This window comes from Watersipora subatra, chromosome 8 (assembly GCF_963576615.1).
Source record: "Watersipora subatra chromosome 8, tzWatSuba1.1, whole genome shotgun sequence".
NCBI classification, from domain to species: Eukaryota; Metazoa; Bryozoa; class Gymnolaemata; order Cheilostomatida; family Watersiporidae; genus Watersipora; species Watersipora subatra.
In genome coordinates this window covers 36477983-36498633 of record NC_088715.1, presented here as the reverse complement: position 1 = coordinate 36498633, position 20651 = coordinate 36477983, and the positions used below count along the sequence as shown (strand labels likewise).

Genomic DNA, 20651 nt, shown 5'->3' with positions numbered 1-20651 from the left:
TTAAGCTCTTGTAAGTAATGCTGATATTTACCAGTACAAGTTACTTCTTTACTCTATAAGTTGAACAATCATCTATTGTACCTGATATATTGTTAGGTTCTATGGTATCTTATCTATTATGAAGCTTTATGGTACCTGATGTATCGTAAGGTTTTTGGTACTTGATCAATTGTAAGGCTCTATGGTACCTGATCATTTGCAAAGTTCTATAGTAACTGAGCTATTGTCACGTTCGCCCTTCATTCAGTTAGAGTACAGCAAATGGTGTATCGATAACTAACCATTAGATTTGGAAGGTTGAAGTAGAGTAATAAAACTATGATGGTAAAATCTTATTGGTGAAGACAGTGACGGCTGTATTTATATTTTAATACATTTTTTGTGCTCCGCTAGGTAACTCTATGTTTACACGTAGAGTTACCTACTGTAGCACCAAAATACAGTTCAAGTTGATGTTACTTACTGCTGTGACAAAACACCTATTACTAGTAGTTAGTAACACAAGAGATCTGTTATATTTTTTTCAAGTGGTAAACTGTTGAGCTGCTATACACTGTTGCACTATAGAATTGTCACATTTCCCTGTTTTCTTTAGTGCTCGCCGAGGAGGAATGTCAGTTATACCTAAACTTTCATGCCAAGTTCTATACCTGCACCATTTGCAGTTGTCGCCAACCGATAAATTGTGACAATTTTGCAGGCAGTTCCGATCAGCAAGAGTATAAATTCATGAATTGCGAAATAATGATTCAGCTTGAGGTACGTTCCTAGAGTTGTTCCATTTTTCCTGACTAAAGGTAATTTTTATTTTGCGTGTAAATTTTAAAAAGTGGCTAGCATTGATAGAAAGTTATGTATTTTCTCGATTGTAAGGTTCTATGGTACCTGATCAATTGTAAAGTTTTATGATATCTGATATGTTATAAAGTTCAATGGTATCTGATATATTGTAAGGTTCTATGGTATCTAATCTATTTGGGTGTAGTGGATTGAAGGTTGCAAATTCGAATCCTACGCATTGTAAAATTTTTCCAAAAATTTAGTTGTGGTTTCAGACAGACAAAAAGACACGACTCTTATGATAGCATAGATTTCACATGTTGCATATTATTCATTGAGTATGCTCACTTAATTATTCACTGAAAAAGAAACTGTTTAATTGCTTCACATCTGGTTAAAGTTGAGAATACTTTTGAAACTAGTTGACATATGATTGGTTTTTATGACATGGTTATTTTTTCTTTAATTCAGAGTAGCAGAGGACATCCGGAACCTTATGCTTCTGCATGCCTTTGACAGCGAGGACAAGCTGTTATCAACCTTAATGAGGTCACACGCTTGCATACCAGTAACACATACTGGTAAAAAGCTCAACTTACCACAAGATCTGATAAATCCAACAAGTCAGCTCGCTGTTCTCTACTGCAAAGGTACCAGCCAACCTGACAATCCAGAATTGACACCACAAGACAGTTTTAAAACAGTTTATTTCAAATAAACAAAACTGTTGAATTTGCTTTTCATTTTATTCTATTTTGACTATGTTTAGTTTGTGCACTTTTACTTAACTTGTAGGTGCTAATTCAAATATTATTGGTTCAGATATAGTGAAAGTGTTAAGCTCTTGTAAGTAATGCTGATATTTACCAGTACAAGTTACTTCTTTATTCTATAAATTGAACAATCATCTATTGTACCTGATATATTGTTAGGTTCTATGGTATCTTATCTATTATGAAGCTTTATGGTATCTGATATATTGTAAGGCTCTGTGGTACATGAGCTATTGTAAGGTTTTTGGTACTTGATCAATTGTAAGGCTCTATGGTACCTGATCATTTGCAAAGTTCTATGGTAACTGAGCTATTGTCAGGTTCGCCCTTCATACAGTTAGAGTACAGCAAAGGTTGTATCGATAACTAACCATTAGATTTAGAAGGCTGAAGTAGAGTAATAAAACTATGATGGTAAAATCTTATTGGTAAAGACAGTGACGGCTGTATTTATATTTTAATACATTTTTTGTGCTCCGCTAGGTAACTATGTTTACGCATAGGGTTACCTAGCGTAGCACAAAAATACAGTTCAAGTTGATATTACTTACTGCTGTGACAAAACATTTATTACTAGTAGTTAGTAACACAAGAGATCTGTTATATTTTTTTTCAGGTGGTAAACTGATGAGCCGCTATACACTGTTGCACTATGGAACTGTCACATTTCCCTGTTTTCTTTAGTGCTCGCCGCGGAGGAATGTCAGTTATACCTAAACTTTCATGCCAAGTTCTATACCTGCACCATCTGCAGTTGTCGCCAACCGATAGATTGTGACAATTTTGCAGGCAGTTCCGATCAGCAAAAGTATAATTTCATGAATTGCGAAATAATGATTCAGCTTGAGATACGTTCCTAGAGTTGTTCCATTTTTCCTGACTAAAGGTAATTTTAATTTTGTTAGTAAACATTACAAAGTGACTAGCATTGATAGAAATTTATGCATTTTCTCGATTGTAAGGTTCTATGGTACCTGATCAATTGTAAAGTTTTATGATATCTGATATATTATAAGGTTCAATGGTATCTGATATATTGTAAGGTTCTATGGTATCTAATCTATTTGGGTGTAGTGGATTGAAGGTTGCAAATTCGAATCCTACGCAATGTAATATTTTTCCAAACCTTTAGTTGTGGTTTCACACAGACAAAAAGACACGACTCTTATGATAGCATAAATTGCACATGTTGCATATTATTCATTGAGTATGCTAACTTAATTATTCACTGAAAAAGAAACTGTTTAATTGCTTCACATCTGGTTAAAGTTGAGAATACTTTTGAAACTAGTTGACATAGGATTGGTTTTTATGACATGGTTATTTTTTCTTTAATTCAGAGTAGCAGAGGACATCCGGAACCTTATGCTTATGCATGCTTTTGACAGCGAAGACAAGCTGTTATAAACCTTAATGAGGTCACACGCTTGCATACCAGTAACACCTACTGGTAAAAAGCTCAACTTCCCACAAGATCTGATAAATCTAACAAGTCAGCTCGCTGTTCTCTACTGCAAAGGTACCAGTCAACCTGACAATGTAGAATTGACATCACAAGATAGTTTTAAAACAGTTGTTTTCAAAAAAACATGAGTGTTGAATTTGCTTGTCATATTATTCTATTTTGACTATGTTTAGTTTGTGCACTTTTACTTAACTTGTAGGTGCTAAATTAAATATTAATGGTTCAGATATAGTGAAAGTGTTAAGCTATTGTATGTAATGCTGATATTTACCAGTACAAGTTACTTCTTTATTCTATAAGTTGAACAATCATCTACTGTACCTGATATATTGTTAGGTTCTATGGTATCTTATCTATTATAAAGCTTTATGGTACCTGATATATTGTAAGGCTCTGTAATACCTGATGTATTGTAAGGTTTTTGGTACTTGATCAATTGTAAGGCTTTATGGTACCTGATCAATTGCGAAATTCTATGGTAACTGAGCTATTGTCAGGTTCGCCCTTCATACAGTTAGAGTACAGCAAAGGTTGTATCGATAACTAACCATTAGATTTGGAAGGTTGAAGTAGAGTAATAAAACTATGATGGTAAAAATCTTATTGGTGAAGACAGTGACGGCTGTATTTATACTTTAATACATTTTTTGTGCTACGCTAGGTAACTCTATGTTTACACATAGAGTTACCTAGCGTAGCACAAAAATACAGTTCAAGTTGATACTACTTACCGCTGTGACAAAACATCTATTACTAGTAGTTAGTAACACAAGATATCTGTTATATTTTTTTCAAGTGGTGAACTGTTGACCTGCTATACACTGTTGCACTATAGAACTGTCACATTTCCGTGTTTTCTTTAGTTCTCGCCGAGGAGGAATGTCAGTTATACCTAAACTTTCATGCCAAGTTCTATACCTGCACCATTTGCAGTTGTCGCCAACCGAAAGATTGTGACAATTTTGCAGGCAGTTCCGATCAGCAAAAGTATAAATTCATGATTTGCGAAATAATGATTCAGCTTGAGGTACGTTCCTAGAGTTGTTCCATTTTTCCTGACTAAAGGTAATTTTTATTTTGCGTGTAAATTTTAATAAGTGGCTAGAATTGATAGAAAGCGATGTATTTTCTCTATTTTAAAGTTTTATGGTACCTGACCAATTGTAAAGTTTTATGATATCTGATATATTATAAGGTTCAATGGTATCTGATATATTGTAAGGTTCTATAGTATCTATTCTATTTGGGTGTAGTGGATTGAAGGTTGCAAATTCGAATCCTACGCATTGTAATATTTTTCCCAACTTTTAATTGTGGCTTCAGACAGAAAAAAGGACACTACACTTATGATAGCATAGATTGCACATGTTGCATATTATTCATTGAGTATGCTCACTTAATTATTCACTGAAAAAGAAACTGTTTAATTGCTTCACATCTGGTTGAAGTTGAGAATACTTTTGAAACTAGTTGACATATGATTGGGTTTTATGAAATGGTTATTTTTTCTTTAATTCAGAGTAGCAGAGGACATCCGGAACCTTATGCTTCTGCATGCCTTTGACAGCGAGGACAAGCTGTTATCAACCTTAATGAGGTCACACGCTTGCATATCAGTAACACATACTGGTAAAAAGCTCAACTTCCCACAAGATCTGATAAATCCACCAAGTCAGCTCGCTGTTCTCTACTGCAAAGGTACCAGCCAACCTGACAATGCAGAATTGACACCACAAGACAGTTTTAAAACAGTTGTTTTCAAATAAACAAGACTGTTGAATTTGCTTTTCATATTATTCTATTTTGACTATGTTTAGTTTGTGCACTTTTACTTAATTTGTAGGTGCTAATTCAAATATTATTGGTTCAGATATAGTGAAAGTGTTAAGCTCTTGTAAGTAATGCTGATATTTACCAGTACAAGTTACTTCTTTATTCTATAAGTCAAACAATCATCTATTGTACCTGATATATTGTTAGGTTCTATGGTATCTTATCTATTATAAAGCTTTATGGTACCTGATATATTGTAAGGCTCTGTAGTACCTGATGTATCGTAAGGTTTTTGGTACTTGATCAATTGTAAGGCTCTATGGTACCTGATCATTTGCAAAGTTCTATAGTAACTGAGCTATTGTCAGGTTCGCCCTTCATTCAGTTAGAGTACAGCAAAGGTTGTATCGATAACTAACCATTAGATTTGGAAAGTTGAAGTAGATTAATAAAACTATGATGGTAAAATCTTGTTGGTAAAGACAGTGACGACTGTATTTATACTTTAATACGTTTTTGTGCTACGCTAGGTAACTCTATGTTTACTCATAGAGTTACCTAGCGTAGCACAAAAATACAGTTCAAGTTGATGTTACTTACTGTAGTGACAAAACATCTATTACTAGTGGTTAGTAACACAAGAGATCTGTTATATTTTTGTTCAGGTGGTAAACTGATGAGCCGCTATACACTGTTGCACTATGGAACTGTCACATTTCCCTGTTTTCTTTAGTGCTCGCCGAGGAGGAATGTCAGTTATACCTAAACTTTCATGCCAAGTTCTATACCTGCACCATCTGCAGTTGTCGCCAACCGATAGATTGTGACAATTTTGCAGGCAGTTCCGATCAGCAAGAGTATAAATTCATGAATTGCGAAATAATGATTCAGCTTGAGGTACGTTCCTAGAGTTGTTCCATTCTTCCTGACTAAAGGTAATTTTAATTTTGCGTGTAAACATTAAAAAGTCACTAGCATTGATAGAAAGCTATGTATTTTCTCGATTGTAAGGTTCTATGGTACCTGATCAATTGTAAAGTTTTATGATATCTAATATATTATAAGGTTCAATGGTATCTGATATATTGTAAGGTTCTATGGTATCTAATCTATTTGGGTGTAGTGGATTGAAGAGTGCAAATTCAAATCCTAAGCAATGTAATATTTTTCCAAACCTTTAATTGTGGTTTCAGACAGACAAAAAGACACGACTCTTATGATAGCATAGATTGCACATGTTGCATATTATTCATTGAGTATGCTCACTTTATTATTCACTGAAAAAGAAACTGTTTAATTGCTTCACATCTGGTTAAAGTTGAGAATACTTTTGAAACTAGTCGACATATGATTGGTTTTTATGACATGGTTATTTTTTCTTTAATTCAGAGTAGCAGAGGACATCCGGAACCTTATGCTTCTGCATGCCTTTGACAGCGAGGACAAGCTGTTATCAACCTTAATGAGGTCACACGCTTGCATACCAGTAACACATACTGGTAAAAAGCTCAACTTACCACAAGATCTGATAAATCCAACAAGTCAGCTCGCTGTTCTCTACTGCAAAGGTACCAGCCAACCTGACAATGCAGAATTGACACCACAAGACAGTTTTAAAACAGTTTATTTCAAATAAACAAAACTGTTGAATTTGCTTTTCATTTTATTCTATTTTGACTATGTTTAGTTTGTGCACTTTTACTTAACTTGTAGGTGCTAATTCAAATATTATTGGTTCAGATATAGTGAAAGTGTTAAGCTCTTGTAAGTAATGCTGATATTTACCAGTACAAGTTACTTCTTTATTCTATAAATTGAACAATCATCTATTGTACCTGATATATTGTTAGGTTCTATGGTATCTTATCTATTATGAAGCTTTATGGTATCTGATATATTGTAAGGCTCTGTGGTACATGAGCTATTGTAAGGTTTTTGGTACTTGATCAATTGTAAGGCTCTATGGTACCTGATCATTTGCAAAGTTCTATGGTAACTGAGCTATTGTCAGGTTCGCCCTTCATACAGTTAGAGTACAGCAAAGGTTGTATCGATAACTAACCATTAGATTTAGAAGGCTGAAGTAGAGTAATAAAACTATGATGGTAAAATCTTATTGGTAAAGACAGTGACGGCTGTATTTATACTTTAATACATTTTTTGTGCTACGCTAGGTAACTCTATGTTTACACGTAGAGTTACCTAGCGTAGCACAAAAATACAGGTCAAGTTGATAGGCTATTACTTACTGCTGTGACAAAACATCTATTACTAGTAGTTAGTAACACAAGAGATCTGTTATATTTTTTTCAGGTGGTAAACTGATGAGCCGCTATACACTGTTGCACTATGGAACTGTCACATTTCCCTGTTTTCTTTAGTGCTCGCCGAGGAGGAATGTCAGTTATACCTAAACTTTCATGCCAAGTTCTATACCTGCATCATCTGCAGTTATCGCCACACAATAGGTTGTGACAATTTTGACGGCAGTTCTGATCAGCAAAAGTGTAAATTCATGAACTGCGAAATAATGATCAGGCTTGAGGTACGTTTCTAAAGTTTTTTCATTTCTCCTGACGAAAGGTAATTTTTATTTTGCTTGTAAACATATAAAAGTGACTAGCATTGATAGAAAGCTATGTATTTTCTCTATTGTAAGGTGCTATGGTACCTGATCAATTGTAAAGTTTTATGATATCTGATATGTTATAAGGTTCAATGGTATCTGATATATTGTAAGGTTCTATGGTATTTAATCTATTTGGGTGTAGTGGATTGAAGGTTGCAAATTCGAATCCTACGCAATGTAATATTTTTCCAAACCTTTAGTTGTGGTTTCAGAGAGACAAAAAGACATGACTCTTATGATAGCATAGATTGCACATGTTGCATATTATTCATTGAGTATGCTCACTTAATTATTCACTGAAAAAGAAACTGTTTAATTGCTTCACATCTGGTTAAAGTTGAGAATACTTTTGAAACTAGTTGACATATGATTGGTTTTTATGACATGGTTATTTTTTCTTTAATTCAGAGTAGCAGAGGACATCCGGAACCTTATGCTTCTGCATGCTTTTGACAGCGAAGGCAAGCTGTTATCAACCTTAATGAGGTCACACGCTTGCATACCAGTAACACCTACTGGTAAAAAGCTCAACTTCCCACAAGATCTGATAAATCTAACAAGTCAGCTCGCTGTTCTCTACTGCAAAGGTACCAGTCAACCTGACAATGTAGAATTGACATCACAAGATAGTTTTAAAACAGTTGTTTTCAAATAAACATGAGTGTTGAATTTGCTTGTCATATTATTCTATTTTGACTATGTTTAGTTTGTGCACTTTTACTTAACTTGTAGGTTCTAATTCAAATATTAATGGTTCAGATATAGTGTAAGTGTTAAGCTATTGTAAGTAATGCTGATATTTACCAGTACAAGTTACTTCTTTACTCTATAAGTTGAACAATCATCTATTGTACCTGATATATTGTTAGGTTCTATGGTATCTTATCTATTATGAAGCTTTATGGTACCTGATGTATCGTAAGGTTTTTGGTACTTGATCAATTGTAAGGCTCTATGGTACCTGATCATTTGCAAAGTTCTATGGTAACTGAGCTATTGTCAGGTTCGCCCTTCATACAGTTAGAGTACAGCAAAGGTTGTATCGATAACTAACCATTAGATTTAGAAGGCTGAAGTAGAGTAATAAAACTATGATGGTAAAATCTTATTGGTAAAGACAGTGACGGCTGTATTTATACTTTAATACATTTTTTGTGCTACGCTAGGTAACTCTATGTTTACACGTAGAGTTACCTAGCGTAGCACAAAAATACAGGTCAAGTTGATAGGCTATTACTTACTGCTGTGACAAAACATCTATTACTAGTAGTTAGTAACACAAGAGATCTGTTATATTTTTTTCAGGTGGTAAACTGATGAGCCGCTATACACTGTTGCACTATGGAACTGTCACATTTCCCTGTTTTCTTTAGTGCTCGCCGAGGAGGAATGTCAGTTATACCTAAACTTTCATGCCAAGTTCTATACCTGCATCATCTGCAGTTATCGCCACACAATAGGTTGTGACAATTTTGAAGGCAGTTCTGATCAGCAAAAGTGTAAATTCATGAACTGCGAAATAATGATCAGGCTTGAGGTACGTTTCTAAAGTTTTTTCATTTTTCCTGACGAAAGGTAATCTTTATTTTGCTTGTAAACATATAAAAGTGACTAGCATTGATAGAAAGCTATGTATTTTCTCTATTGTAAGGTGCTATGGTACCTGATCAATTGTAAAGTTTTATGATATCTGATATGTTATAAGGTTCAATGGTATCTGATATATTGTAAGGTTCTATGGTATTTAATCTATTTGGGTGTAGTGGATTGAAGGTTGCAAATTCGAATCCTACGCAATGTAATATTTTTCCAAACCTTTAGTTGTGGTTTCAGAGAGACAAAAAGACATGACTCTTATGATAGCATAGATTGCACATGTTGCATATTATTCATTGAGTATGCTCACTTAATTATTCACTGAAAAAGAAACTGTTTAATTGCTTCACATCTGGTTAAAGTTGAGAATACTTTTGAAACTAGTTGACATATGATTGGTTTTTATGACATGGTTATTTTTTCTTTAATTCAGAGTAGCAGAGGACATCCGGAACCTTATGCTTCTGCATGCTTTTGACAGCGAAGGCAAGCTGTTATCAACCTTAATGAGGTCACACGCTTGCATACCAGTAACACCTACTGGTAAAAAGCTCAACTTCCCACAAGATCTGATAAATCTAACAAGTCAGCTCGCTGTTCTCTACTGCAAAGGTACCAGTCAACCTGACAATGTAGAATTGACATCACAAGATAGTTTTAAAACAGTTGTTTTCAAATAAACATGAGTGTTGAATTTGCTTGTCATATTATTCTATTTTGACTATGTTTAGTTTGTGCACTTTTACTTAACTTGTAGGTTCTAATTCAAATATTAATGGTTCAGATATAGTGTAAGTGTTAAGCTCTTGTAAGTAATGCTGATATTTACCAGTACAAGTTACTTCTTTACTCTATAAGTTGAACAATCATCTATTGTACCTGATATATTGTTAGGTTCTATGGTATCTTATCTATTATGAAGCTTTATGGTACCTGATGTATCGTAAGGTTTTTGGTACTTGATCAATTGTAAGGCTCTATGGTACCTGATCATTTGCAAAGTTCTATGGTAACTGAGCTATTGTCAGGTTCGCCCTTCATTCAGTTAGAGTACAGCAAAGGTTGTATCGATAACTATCCATTAGATTTAGAAGGTTGAAGTAGAGTAATAAAACTATGATGGTAAAATCTTGTTGGTAAAGACAGTGACGGCTGTATTTATATTTTAATACATTTTTTGTGCTACGCCTGGTAACTCTATGTTTACACATAGAGTTACCTAGTGTAGCACCAAAATACAGTTCAAATTGATGTTACTTACTGCTGTGACAAAACACCTATTACTAGTAGTTAGTAACACAAGAGATCTGTTATATTTTTTTCAAGTGGTAAACTGTTGAGCTGCTATACACTGTTGCACTATAGAATTGTCACATTTCCCTGTTTTCTTTAGTGCTCGCCGAGGAGGATTGTCAGTTATACCTAAACTTTCATGCCAGGTTCTATACCTGCACCATTTGCAGTTGTCGCCAACCGATAGATTGTGACAGTTTTGCAGGCAGTTCCGATCAGCAAGAGTATAAATTCATGAATTGCGAAATAATGATTCAGCTTGAGGTACGTTCCTAGAGTTGTTTCATTCTTCCTGACTAAAGGTATTTTTTATTTTGCGTGTAAATTTTAAAAAGTCACTAGCATTGATAGAAAGCTATGTATTTTCTCAACTGTAAGGTTCTATGGTACATGATAGATTGTAAAGTTTTATGATGTCTGATATGTTATAAGGTTCAATGGTATCTGATATATTGTAAGGTTCTATGGTATCTATTCTATTTGGGTGTAGTGGATTGAAGGTTGCAAATTCGAATCCTACGCATTGTAATATTTTTCCCAACTTTTAATTGTGGCTTCAGACAGAAAAAAGGACACTACACTTATGATAGCATAGATTGCACATGTTGCATATTATTCATTGAGTATGCTCACTTAATTATTCACTGAAAAAGAAACTGTTTAATTGCTTCACATCTGGTTACAGTTGAGAATACTTTTGAAACTAGTTGACATATGATTGGTTTTTATGACATGGTTATTTTTTCTTTAATTCAGAGTAACAGAGGACATCTGGAACCTTATGCTTCTGCATGCCTTTGACAGCGAGGACAAGCTGTTATCAACCTTAATGAGGTCACACGCTTGCATTCCAGTAACACCTACTGGTAAAAAGCTCAACTTCCCACAAGATCTAATAAATCTAACAAGTCAGCTCGCTGTTCTCTACTGCAAAGGTACCAGCCAACCTGACAATGCAGAATTGACACCACAAGACAGTTTTAAAACAGTTGTTTTCAAATACACAAGACTGTTGAATTTGCTTTTCATATTATTCTATTTTGACTATGTTTAGTTTGTGCACTTTTACTTAACTTGTAGGTGCTAATTCAAATATTATTGGTTCTGATATAGTGAAAGTGTTAAGCTCTTGTAAGTAATGCTGATATTTACCAGTACAAGTTTCTTCTTTATTCTATAAGTCAAACAATCATCTATTGTACCTGATATATTTTTAGGTTCTATGGTATCTTATCTATTATGAAGCTTTATGGTACCTGATATATTGTAAGGCTCTGTAGTACCTGATGTATCGTAAGATTTTTGGTACTTGATCAATTGTGAGGCTCTATGGTACCTCATCATTTGCAAAGTTCTATAGTAACTGAGCTATTGTCAGGTTCGCCCTTCATTCAGTTAGAGTACAGCAAATAGTGTATCGATAACTAACCATTAGATTTGGAAGGTTGAAGTAGAGTAATAAAACTATGATGGTAAAATCTCATTGGTGAAGACAGTGACGGCTGTATTTATATTTTAATACATTTTTTTGTGCTCCGCTAGGTAACTCTATGTTTACGCATAGGGTTACCTAGCGTAGCACAAAAATACAGTTCAAGTTGATATTACTTACTGCTGTGACAAAACATTTATTACTAGTAGTTAGTAACACAAGAGATCTGTTATATTTTTTTTCAGGTGGTAAACTGATGAGCCGCTATACACTGTTGCACTATGGAACTGTCACATTTCCCTGTTTTCTTTAGTGCTCGCCGAGGAGGAATGTCAGTTATACCTAAACTTTCATGCCAAGTTCTATACCTGCACCATCTGCAGTTGTCGCCAACCGATAGGTTGTGACAATTTTGCAGGCAGTTCCGATCAGCAAAAGTATAATTTCATGAATTGCGAAATAATGATTCAGCTTGAGGTACGTTCCTAGAGTTGTTCCATTTTTCCTGACTAAAGGTAATTTTAATTTTGTTAGTAAACATTACAAAGTGACTAGCATTGATAGAAATTTATGCATTTTCTCGATTGTAAGGTTCTATGGTACCTGATCAATTGTAAAGTTTTATGATATCTGATATATTATAAGGTTCAATGGTATCTGATATATTGTAAGGTTCTATGGTATCTAATCTATTTGGGTGTAGTGGATTGAAGGTTGCAAATTCGAATCCTACGCAATGTAATATTTTTCCAAACCTTTAGTTGTGGTTTCACACAGACAAAAAGACACGACTCTTATGATAGCATAAATTGCACATGTTGCATATTATTCATTGAGTATGCTAACTTAATTATTCACTGAAAAAGAAACTGTTTAATTGCTTCACATCTGGTTAAAGTTGAGAATACTTTTGAAACTAGTTGACATAGGATTGGTTTTTATGACATGGTTATTTTTTCTTTAATTCAGAGTAGCAGAGGACATCCGGAACCTTATGCTTCTGCATGCCTTTGACAGCGAGGACAAGCTGTTATCAACCTTAATGAGGTCACACGCTTGCATATCAGTAACACATACTGGTAAAAAGCTCAACTTCCCACAAGATCTGATAAATCCACCAAGTCAGCTCGCTGTTCTCTACTGCAAAGGTACCAGCCAACCTGACAATGCAGAATTGACACCACAAGACAGTTTTAAAACAGTTGTTTTCAAATAAACAAGACTGTTGAATTTGCTTTTCATATTATTCTATTTTGACTATGTTTAGTTTGTGCACTTTTACTTAACTTGTAGGTGCTAATTCAAATATTATTGGTTCAGATATAGTGAAAGTGTTAAGCTCTTGTAAGTAATGCTGATATTTACCAGTACAAGTTACTTCTTTATTCTATAAGTCAAACAATCATCTATTGTACCTGATATATTGTTAGGTTCTATGGTATCTTATCTATTTTAAAGCTTTATGGTACCTGATATATTGTAAGGCTCTGTAGTACCTGATGTATCGTAAGGTTTTTGGTACTTGATCAATTGTAAGGCTCTATGGTACCTGATCATTTGCAAAGTTCTATAGTAACTGAGCTATTGTCAGGTTCGCCCTTCATTCAGTTAGAGTACAGCAAAGGTTGTATCGATAACTAACCATTAGATTTGGAAGGTTGAAGTAGAGTAATAAAACTATGATGGTAAAATCTTGTTGGTAAAGACAGTGACGGCTGTATTTATACTTTAATACGTTTTTGTGCTACGCTAGGTAACTCTATGTTTACTCATAGAGTTACCTAGCGTAGCACAAAAATACAGTTCAAGTTGATGTTACTTACTGTAGTGACAAAACATCTATTACTAGTGGTTAGTAACACAAGAGATCTGTTATATTTTTGTTCAGGTGGTAAACTGATGAGCCGCTATACACTGTTGCACTATGGAACTGTCACATTTCCCTGTTTTCTTTAGTGCTCGCCGAGGAGGAATGTCAGTTATACCTAAACTTTCATGCCAAGTTCTATACCTGCACCATCTGCAGTTGTCGCCAACCGATAGATTGTGACAATTTTGCAGGCAGTTCCGATCAGCAAGAGTATAAATTCATGAATTGCGAAATAATGATTCAGCTTGAGGTACGTTCCTAGAGTTGTTCCATTCTTCCTGACTAAAGGTAATTTTAATTTTGCGTGTAAACATTAAAAAGTCACTAGCATTGATAGAAAGCTATGTATTTTCTCGATTGTAAGGTTCTATGGTACCTGATCAATTGTAAAGTTTTATGATATCTAATATATTATAAGGTTCAATGGTATCTGATATATTGTAAGGTTCTATGGTATCTAATCTATTTGGGTGTAGTGGATTGAAGAGTGCAAATTCAAATCCTAAGCAATGTAATATTTTTCCAAACCTTTAATTGTGGTTTCAGACAGACAAAAAGACACGACTCTTATGATAGCATAGATTGCACATGTTGCATATTATTCATTGAGTATGCTCACTTTATTATTCACTGAAAAAGAAACTGTTTAATTGCTTCACATCTGGTTAAAGTTGAGAATACTTTTGAAACTAGTTGACATATGATTGGTTTTTATGACATGGTTATTTTTTCTTTAATTCAGAGTAGCAGAGGACATCCGGAACCTTATGCTTCTGCATGCTTTTGACAGCGAAGGCAAGCTGTTATCAACCTTAATGAGGTCACACGCTTGCATACCAGTAACACCTACTCGTAAAAAGCTCAACTTCCCACAAGATCTGATAAATCTAACAAGTCAGCTCGCTGTTCTCTACTGCAAAGGTACCAGTCAACCTGACAATGTAGAATTGACATCACAAGATAGTTTTAAAACAGTTGTTTTCAAATAAACATGAGTGTTGAATTTGCTTGTCATATTATTCTATTTTGACTATGTTTAGTTTGTGCGCTTTTACTTAACTTGTAGGTTCTAATTCAAATATTAATGGTTCAGATATAGTGTAAGTGTTAAGCTCTTGTAAGTAATGCTGATATTTACCAGTACAAGTTACTTCTTTACTCTATAAGTTGAACAATCATCTATTGTACCTGATATATTGTTAGGTTCTATGGTATCTTATCTATTATGAAGCTTTATGGTACCTGATGTATCGTAAGGTTTTTGGTACTTGATCAATTGTAAGGCTCTATGGTACCTGATCATTTGCAAAGTTCTATAGTAACTGAGCTATTGTCACGTTCGCCCTTCATTCAGTTAGAGTACAGCAAATGGTGTATCGATAACTAACCATTAGATTTGGAAGGTTGAAGTAGAGTAATAAAACTATGATGGTAAAATCTTATTGGTGAAGACAGTGACGGCTGTATTTATATTTTAATACATTTTTTGTGCTCCGCTAGGTAACTCTATGTTTACACGTAGAGTTACCTAGCGTAGCACAAAAATACAGTTCAAGTTTATATTACTTACTGCTGTGACAAAACACCTATTACTAGTAGTTAGTAACACAAGAGATCTGTTATATTTTTTTTCAGGTGGTAAACTGATGAGCCGCTATACACTGTTGCACTATGGAACTGTCACATTTCCCTGTTTTCTTTAGTGCTCGCCGAGGAGGAATGTCAGTTATACCTAAACTTTCATGCCAAGTTCTATACCTGCACCATCTGCAGTTGTCGCCGACCGATAGATTGTGACAATTTTGCAGGCAGTTCCGATCAGCAAAAGTATAAATTCATGAATTGCGAAATAATGATTCAGCTTGAGGTACGTTCCTAGAGTTGTTTCATTCTTCCTGACTAAAGGTATTTTTAATTTTGTGTGTAAACATTAAAAAGTGACTAGCATTGATAGAAAGGTATGTATTTTCTCGATTGTAAGGTTCTATGGTACCTGATCAATTGTAAAGTTTCATGATATCTGATATATTATAAGGTTCAATGGTATCTGATATATTGTAAGGTTCTATGGTATCTAATCTATTTGGGTGTAGTGGTTTGAAGGTTGCAAATTCGAATCCTACGCATTGTAATATTTTTCCCAACTTTTAATTGTGGCTTCAGACAGAAAAAAGGACACTACACTTATGATAGCATAGATTGCACATGTTGCATATTATTCATTGAGTATGCTCACTCAATTATTCACTGAAAAAGAAACTGTTTAATTGCTTCACATCTGGTTGAAGTTGAGAATACTTTTGAAACTAGTTGACATATTATTGGATTTTATGAAATGGTTATTTTTTCTTTAATTCAGAGTAGCAGAGGACATCCGGAACCTTATGCTTCTGCATGCCTTTGACAGCGAGGACAAGCTGTTATCAACCTTAATGAGGTCACACGCTTGCATACCAGTAACACCTACTGGTAAAAAGCTCAACTTCCCACAAGATCTGATAAATCCAACAAGTCAGCTCGCTGTTCTCTACTTCAAAGGTACCAGCCAACCTGACAATGCAGAATTGACACCACAAGACAGTTTTAAAACAGTTGTTTTCAAATACACAAGACTGTTGAATTTGCTTTTCATATTATTCTATTTTGACTATGTTTATTTTGTGCACTTTTACTTAACTTGTAGGTGCTAATTCAAATATTATTGGTTCAGATATAGTGAAAGTGTTAAGCTCTTGTAAGTAATGCTGATATTTACCAGTACAAGTTACTTCTTTATTCTATAAGTTGAACAATCATCTATTGTACCTGATATATTGTTAGGTTCTATGGTATCTTATCTATTATGAAGCTTTATGGTATCTGATATATTGGAAGGCTCTGTGGTACTATTTTTTCGATTTTAAGGTTCTATGGTACCTGATCAATTGTAAAGTTATATGATATCTGATATATTATAAGGTTCAATGGTATCTGATATATTGTAAGGTTCTATGGTATCTAATCTATTTCGGTGTAGCGGATTGACGGTTGCAAATTCGAATTCTACACAATGTAATGTTTTTCCAAACCTCTAATTGTGGTTTCAGACAGGCAAAAGGAACGACTCTTATGATAGCATAGATTGCACATGTTGCATAAAATTCATTGAGTATGCTCACTTAATTATTCACTGAAAAAGAAACTGTTTAATTGTTTCACATCTGGTTAAAGTTGAGAATACTTTTGAAACTAGTTGACATATGATTGGTTTTCATGACATGGTTATTTATTCTTTAATTCAGAATAGCTAAGGGCATCTGGAACCTTATTATTCTGCATGCCTTTGACAGCAAAGACAAGCTGTTATCAACCTTAATGAGGTCACACGCTTGCATACCAGTAACACCTACTGGTAAAAAGCTCAACTTCCCACAAGATCTGATAAATCCAACAAGTCAGCTCGCTGTTCTCTACTGCAAAGGTACCAGCCAACCTGACAATGCAGAATTGACACCATAAGACAGTTTTAAAACAGGTGTTTTCAAATACACAAGACTGTTTAATTTGCTTTTCATATTATTCTATTTTGACTATGTTTAGTTTGTGCACTTTTACTTAACTTGTAGGTGCTAATTCAAATATTATTGGTTCAGATATAGTGAAAGTGTTAAGCTCTTGTAAGTAATGCTGATATTTACCAGTACAAGTTACTTCTTTATTCTATAAGTTGAACAATCATCTATTGTACCTGATATATTGTTAGGTTCTATGGTATCTTATCTATTATGAAGCTTTATGGTACCTGATATATTGTAAGGCTCTGTAGTACCTGATGTATCGTAAGGCTCTATGGTACCTGATCATTTACGAATTTCTCTGGTAACTGAGCTATTGTCAGGTTCACCCTTCATACAGTTAGAGTACAGCAAAGGTTGTATCGATAACTAACCATTAGATTTAGAAAGTTGAAGTAGAGTAATAAAACTATGATGGTAAAATCTTGTTGGTAAAGACAGTGACGGCTGTATTTATACTTTAATACATTTTTTGTGCTACGCTAGGTAACTCTATGTTTATGCATAGAGTTACCTAGCGTAGCACAAAAATACAGTTCAAGTTGATATTACTTACTGCTGTGACAAAACATCTATTACTAGTAGTTAGTAACACAAGAGATCTGTTATATTTTTTTTCAGGTGGTAAACTGATGAGCCGCTGTACACCGTTGCACTATAGAACTGTCACATTTCCCTGTTTTCTTTAGTGCTCGCCGAGGAGGAATGTCAGTTATACCTAAACTTTCATGCCAAGTTCTATACCTGCACCATCTACAGTTATCGCCACCCGATAGATTGTGACAATTTTGCAGGCAGTTCCGATCAGCAAACGTATAAATTCATGAATTGCGAAATAATGATTCAGCTTGAGGTACGTTCCTAGAGTTGTTCCATTTTTCCTGACTAAAGGTAATTTTTATTTTGCGTGTAAATTTTAAAAAGTGGCTAGCATTGATAGAAAGCTATGTATTTTCTCTATTTTAAAGTTTTATGGTACCTGACCGATTGTAAAGTTTTATGATATCTGATATATTATAAGGTTCAATGGTATCTGATCTATTGTAAGGTTCTATGGTATTTGATGGGTCAAAAGACTGTATTTCCGCACAAGAAAATTACTGCATGAATGTCTAACATTAGTTCATATCATGTGAACAACCTTGCTAGAGTTGCCTGCCCGCGGACAAGCAACTCAAACAACAAGCTTCACAAGATTCCTTTCATGATTTGAACTTGTCTAATATGTATTATTCCCTTGGTTACCAATCAGTTTTATGGAGTTTTCCTACAGTGGCATTCGGACATATCCATAAAAAAATCAGGTTTTAAACAAGGAATTAAATGCCAAGTGGGTACCAGCTTTCTTTCTAGCAAAATAAAGAAATATAAATAAAAACATTAACTAATGGTTTAAGTAAAAAAATTTTATACATTTGGCTAACACCAAACCCTGAGATAAAATGCAAGATGAAAAATAAATTCTAGTAGATTAATAGCTTTTTAGATTGCCATTCAAAATACTAATAATTTCTAACTGCAAATCGCCTTATTCAAAGTTTATTTTTGGAAAGATACATTTACCAGCTGCTTAATAATAAACTCCGAGTTAGTAAGTGCCTCTCGTAGTTGAAGTGAATGGATTATGTTACGGAAGGATAAGAATGTTTGTAAGCTAAGAAAGAATTTGTCTTGATGCTGATAGCTTATAGAAGATTTTAGCTTCTCAAGTGTTGCGTTCCGTTGCTCTGCAACTTGAGTGTTGATAGTTTTTAGATGGTCGTATGCATTTATATTATATCGACCACAGCATCCTGAAATCAGAATTAGTCAAGCATGATCAGCAATACAGATGCGCCTCTCAATGACGCAAATATTGTAATATAGCAAAAAATGTAATATAACAATATTACCAAATACTGTTATACTATTTATGATGACTATATTTATACGCCGCTTGCCAGTATGGTTGTGCCAGTGAAATCTATATACCAGAAACTTTGTCTCTCTGAAAAAGGCCGGATTTCGATTGAGAGCATACCTTGGTAATGCACAAGCATTGTTGTAGATGACAATCTTAGGTGCTAAAAATAAAAGAAATGTTCAAAACATGGCATTGCTTCATTATGAAAAAGTTGAATATCAATATAAAAAGACAACATGCAGGTGTATACTAATGTTAGATGTTTTGAACCATATTCTTGATATATATTACTGAATTTAAACTGTCGAAAGAGTTAGGGAAAGCAAATTAAAAAGATACTATGGAATCTTCAGTTGATTTACCTGCAAAGAGGTGTTCTGAATATATTTCTCCATTCCAATTATCTACAAGTGCATTGCAGACAATTGCCTGGCTCATTGCATATTTATTAGACCTCGTCTGCTTGCCGTAGGAGCAGCTCCATTACCTGGCTCATTGCATATTTATTTTGTCAATAAAGATTTGTGTAAAAACAATTAGATATAGAAGTGAAGGCGTTTAAACGTATTTAACAGTTTAAACGGGCTTTAGGTTTCCAAGATAGCGCTATTGGCAGGTTGAGTTGGCAGGTGAAGACGGAGTGTATCCTATTGTTGTTAGCTGTTACTGTTATTGTTATTAATATTAGCTATTATTGTGTATCCAGGATACTAACATAGCATATTTTTGGTACTACCATAGTGCATTCAAGTTACCATCAAACAATGTATAACATACTCTTAAATAATATTTATAAAATGCTACCAGAAAATATATAGATATGTGAATATGTAGAATGTACTGAATGAATCGTGTGTTGCAGATGAGGTACCAGCAGAGCATAGAGGTATGTCATTTTCTCGGACTGTCCGACAGAGTGCTCGACCGATCTGTTCACTGGCTGGTCATTTCTTCAATGGGCGATTGGGACGCCTTAGAGATTGCTCTCAGATATGAAGGTTTAGCGCCAGTAGGAGGAATGGCTGTCCCTCTTGACCAGAAGTGTGGGTTTTTATATTCACTCGTGTTTTAATGGTCTTACTTTCTTCTTTTTAGCTGAGGAAGCTGGTCAAGAATGTTATAGAGAACAAGATCTTTTTATACCTATTGATCCTTTATTGTTGTATTTTCATAGATATGAGACAAGATGTACTCCAGCCTCGAGTTATGAAAGAAACCGAGTCGGATGGCTATGCAGGCAAAGTTTTCTGCTACCTTCCACTGCCTATGAAAAGTCGTCTTCCTGTGCACATTAACATTAACATCGCGAGCAAGTCTTGTATTGATAAGGCTTATTGTAGCTTCTGCGTCGACGAGTGATGTGCAGATAAATCCATTGATCTTCACATCTATTGTGGCTCTTCTACAATCTTTTCTTGAGGCTTTGGTAACACCATTAACCTGTTCAGGTTATCTTCGCGAGGTTTGTATATCGTATGACTGCAAAAAGTATTCATTCCATGCCCTCAATCATTCACGCTTTTCGTCAGTTGCTCCTGGTCGTGAGTATTTGGGTACGTAGGGTTTATATGATGGTGGTGCAC

General features: G+C 34.6%; 1 protein-coding gene across 1 annotated transcript; it reads left to right on the top strand.

Moving 5' to 3' along the window:
* Positions 1 to 17992: 17992 nt before the first annotated feature.
* LOC137402509 (sacsin-like) lies at positions 17993 to 20427 on the top strand. The gene is made up of 3 exons (XM_068089009.1): positions 17993 to 18018; positions 19931 to 20111; positions 20243 to 20427. The coding sequence occupies exons 1-3, from the start codon at positions 18004 to 18006 to the stop codon at positions 20425 to 20427; spliced, it is 381 nt and encodes a 126-aa protein (XP_067945110.1). The 5' UTR covers positions 17993 to 18003.
* The last annotated feature ends 224 nt before the right edge of the window (positions 20428 to 20651 follow it).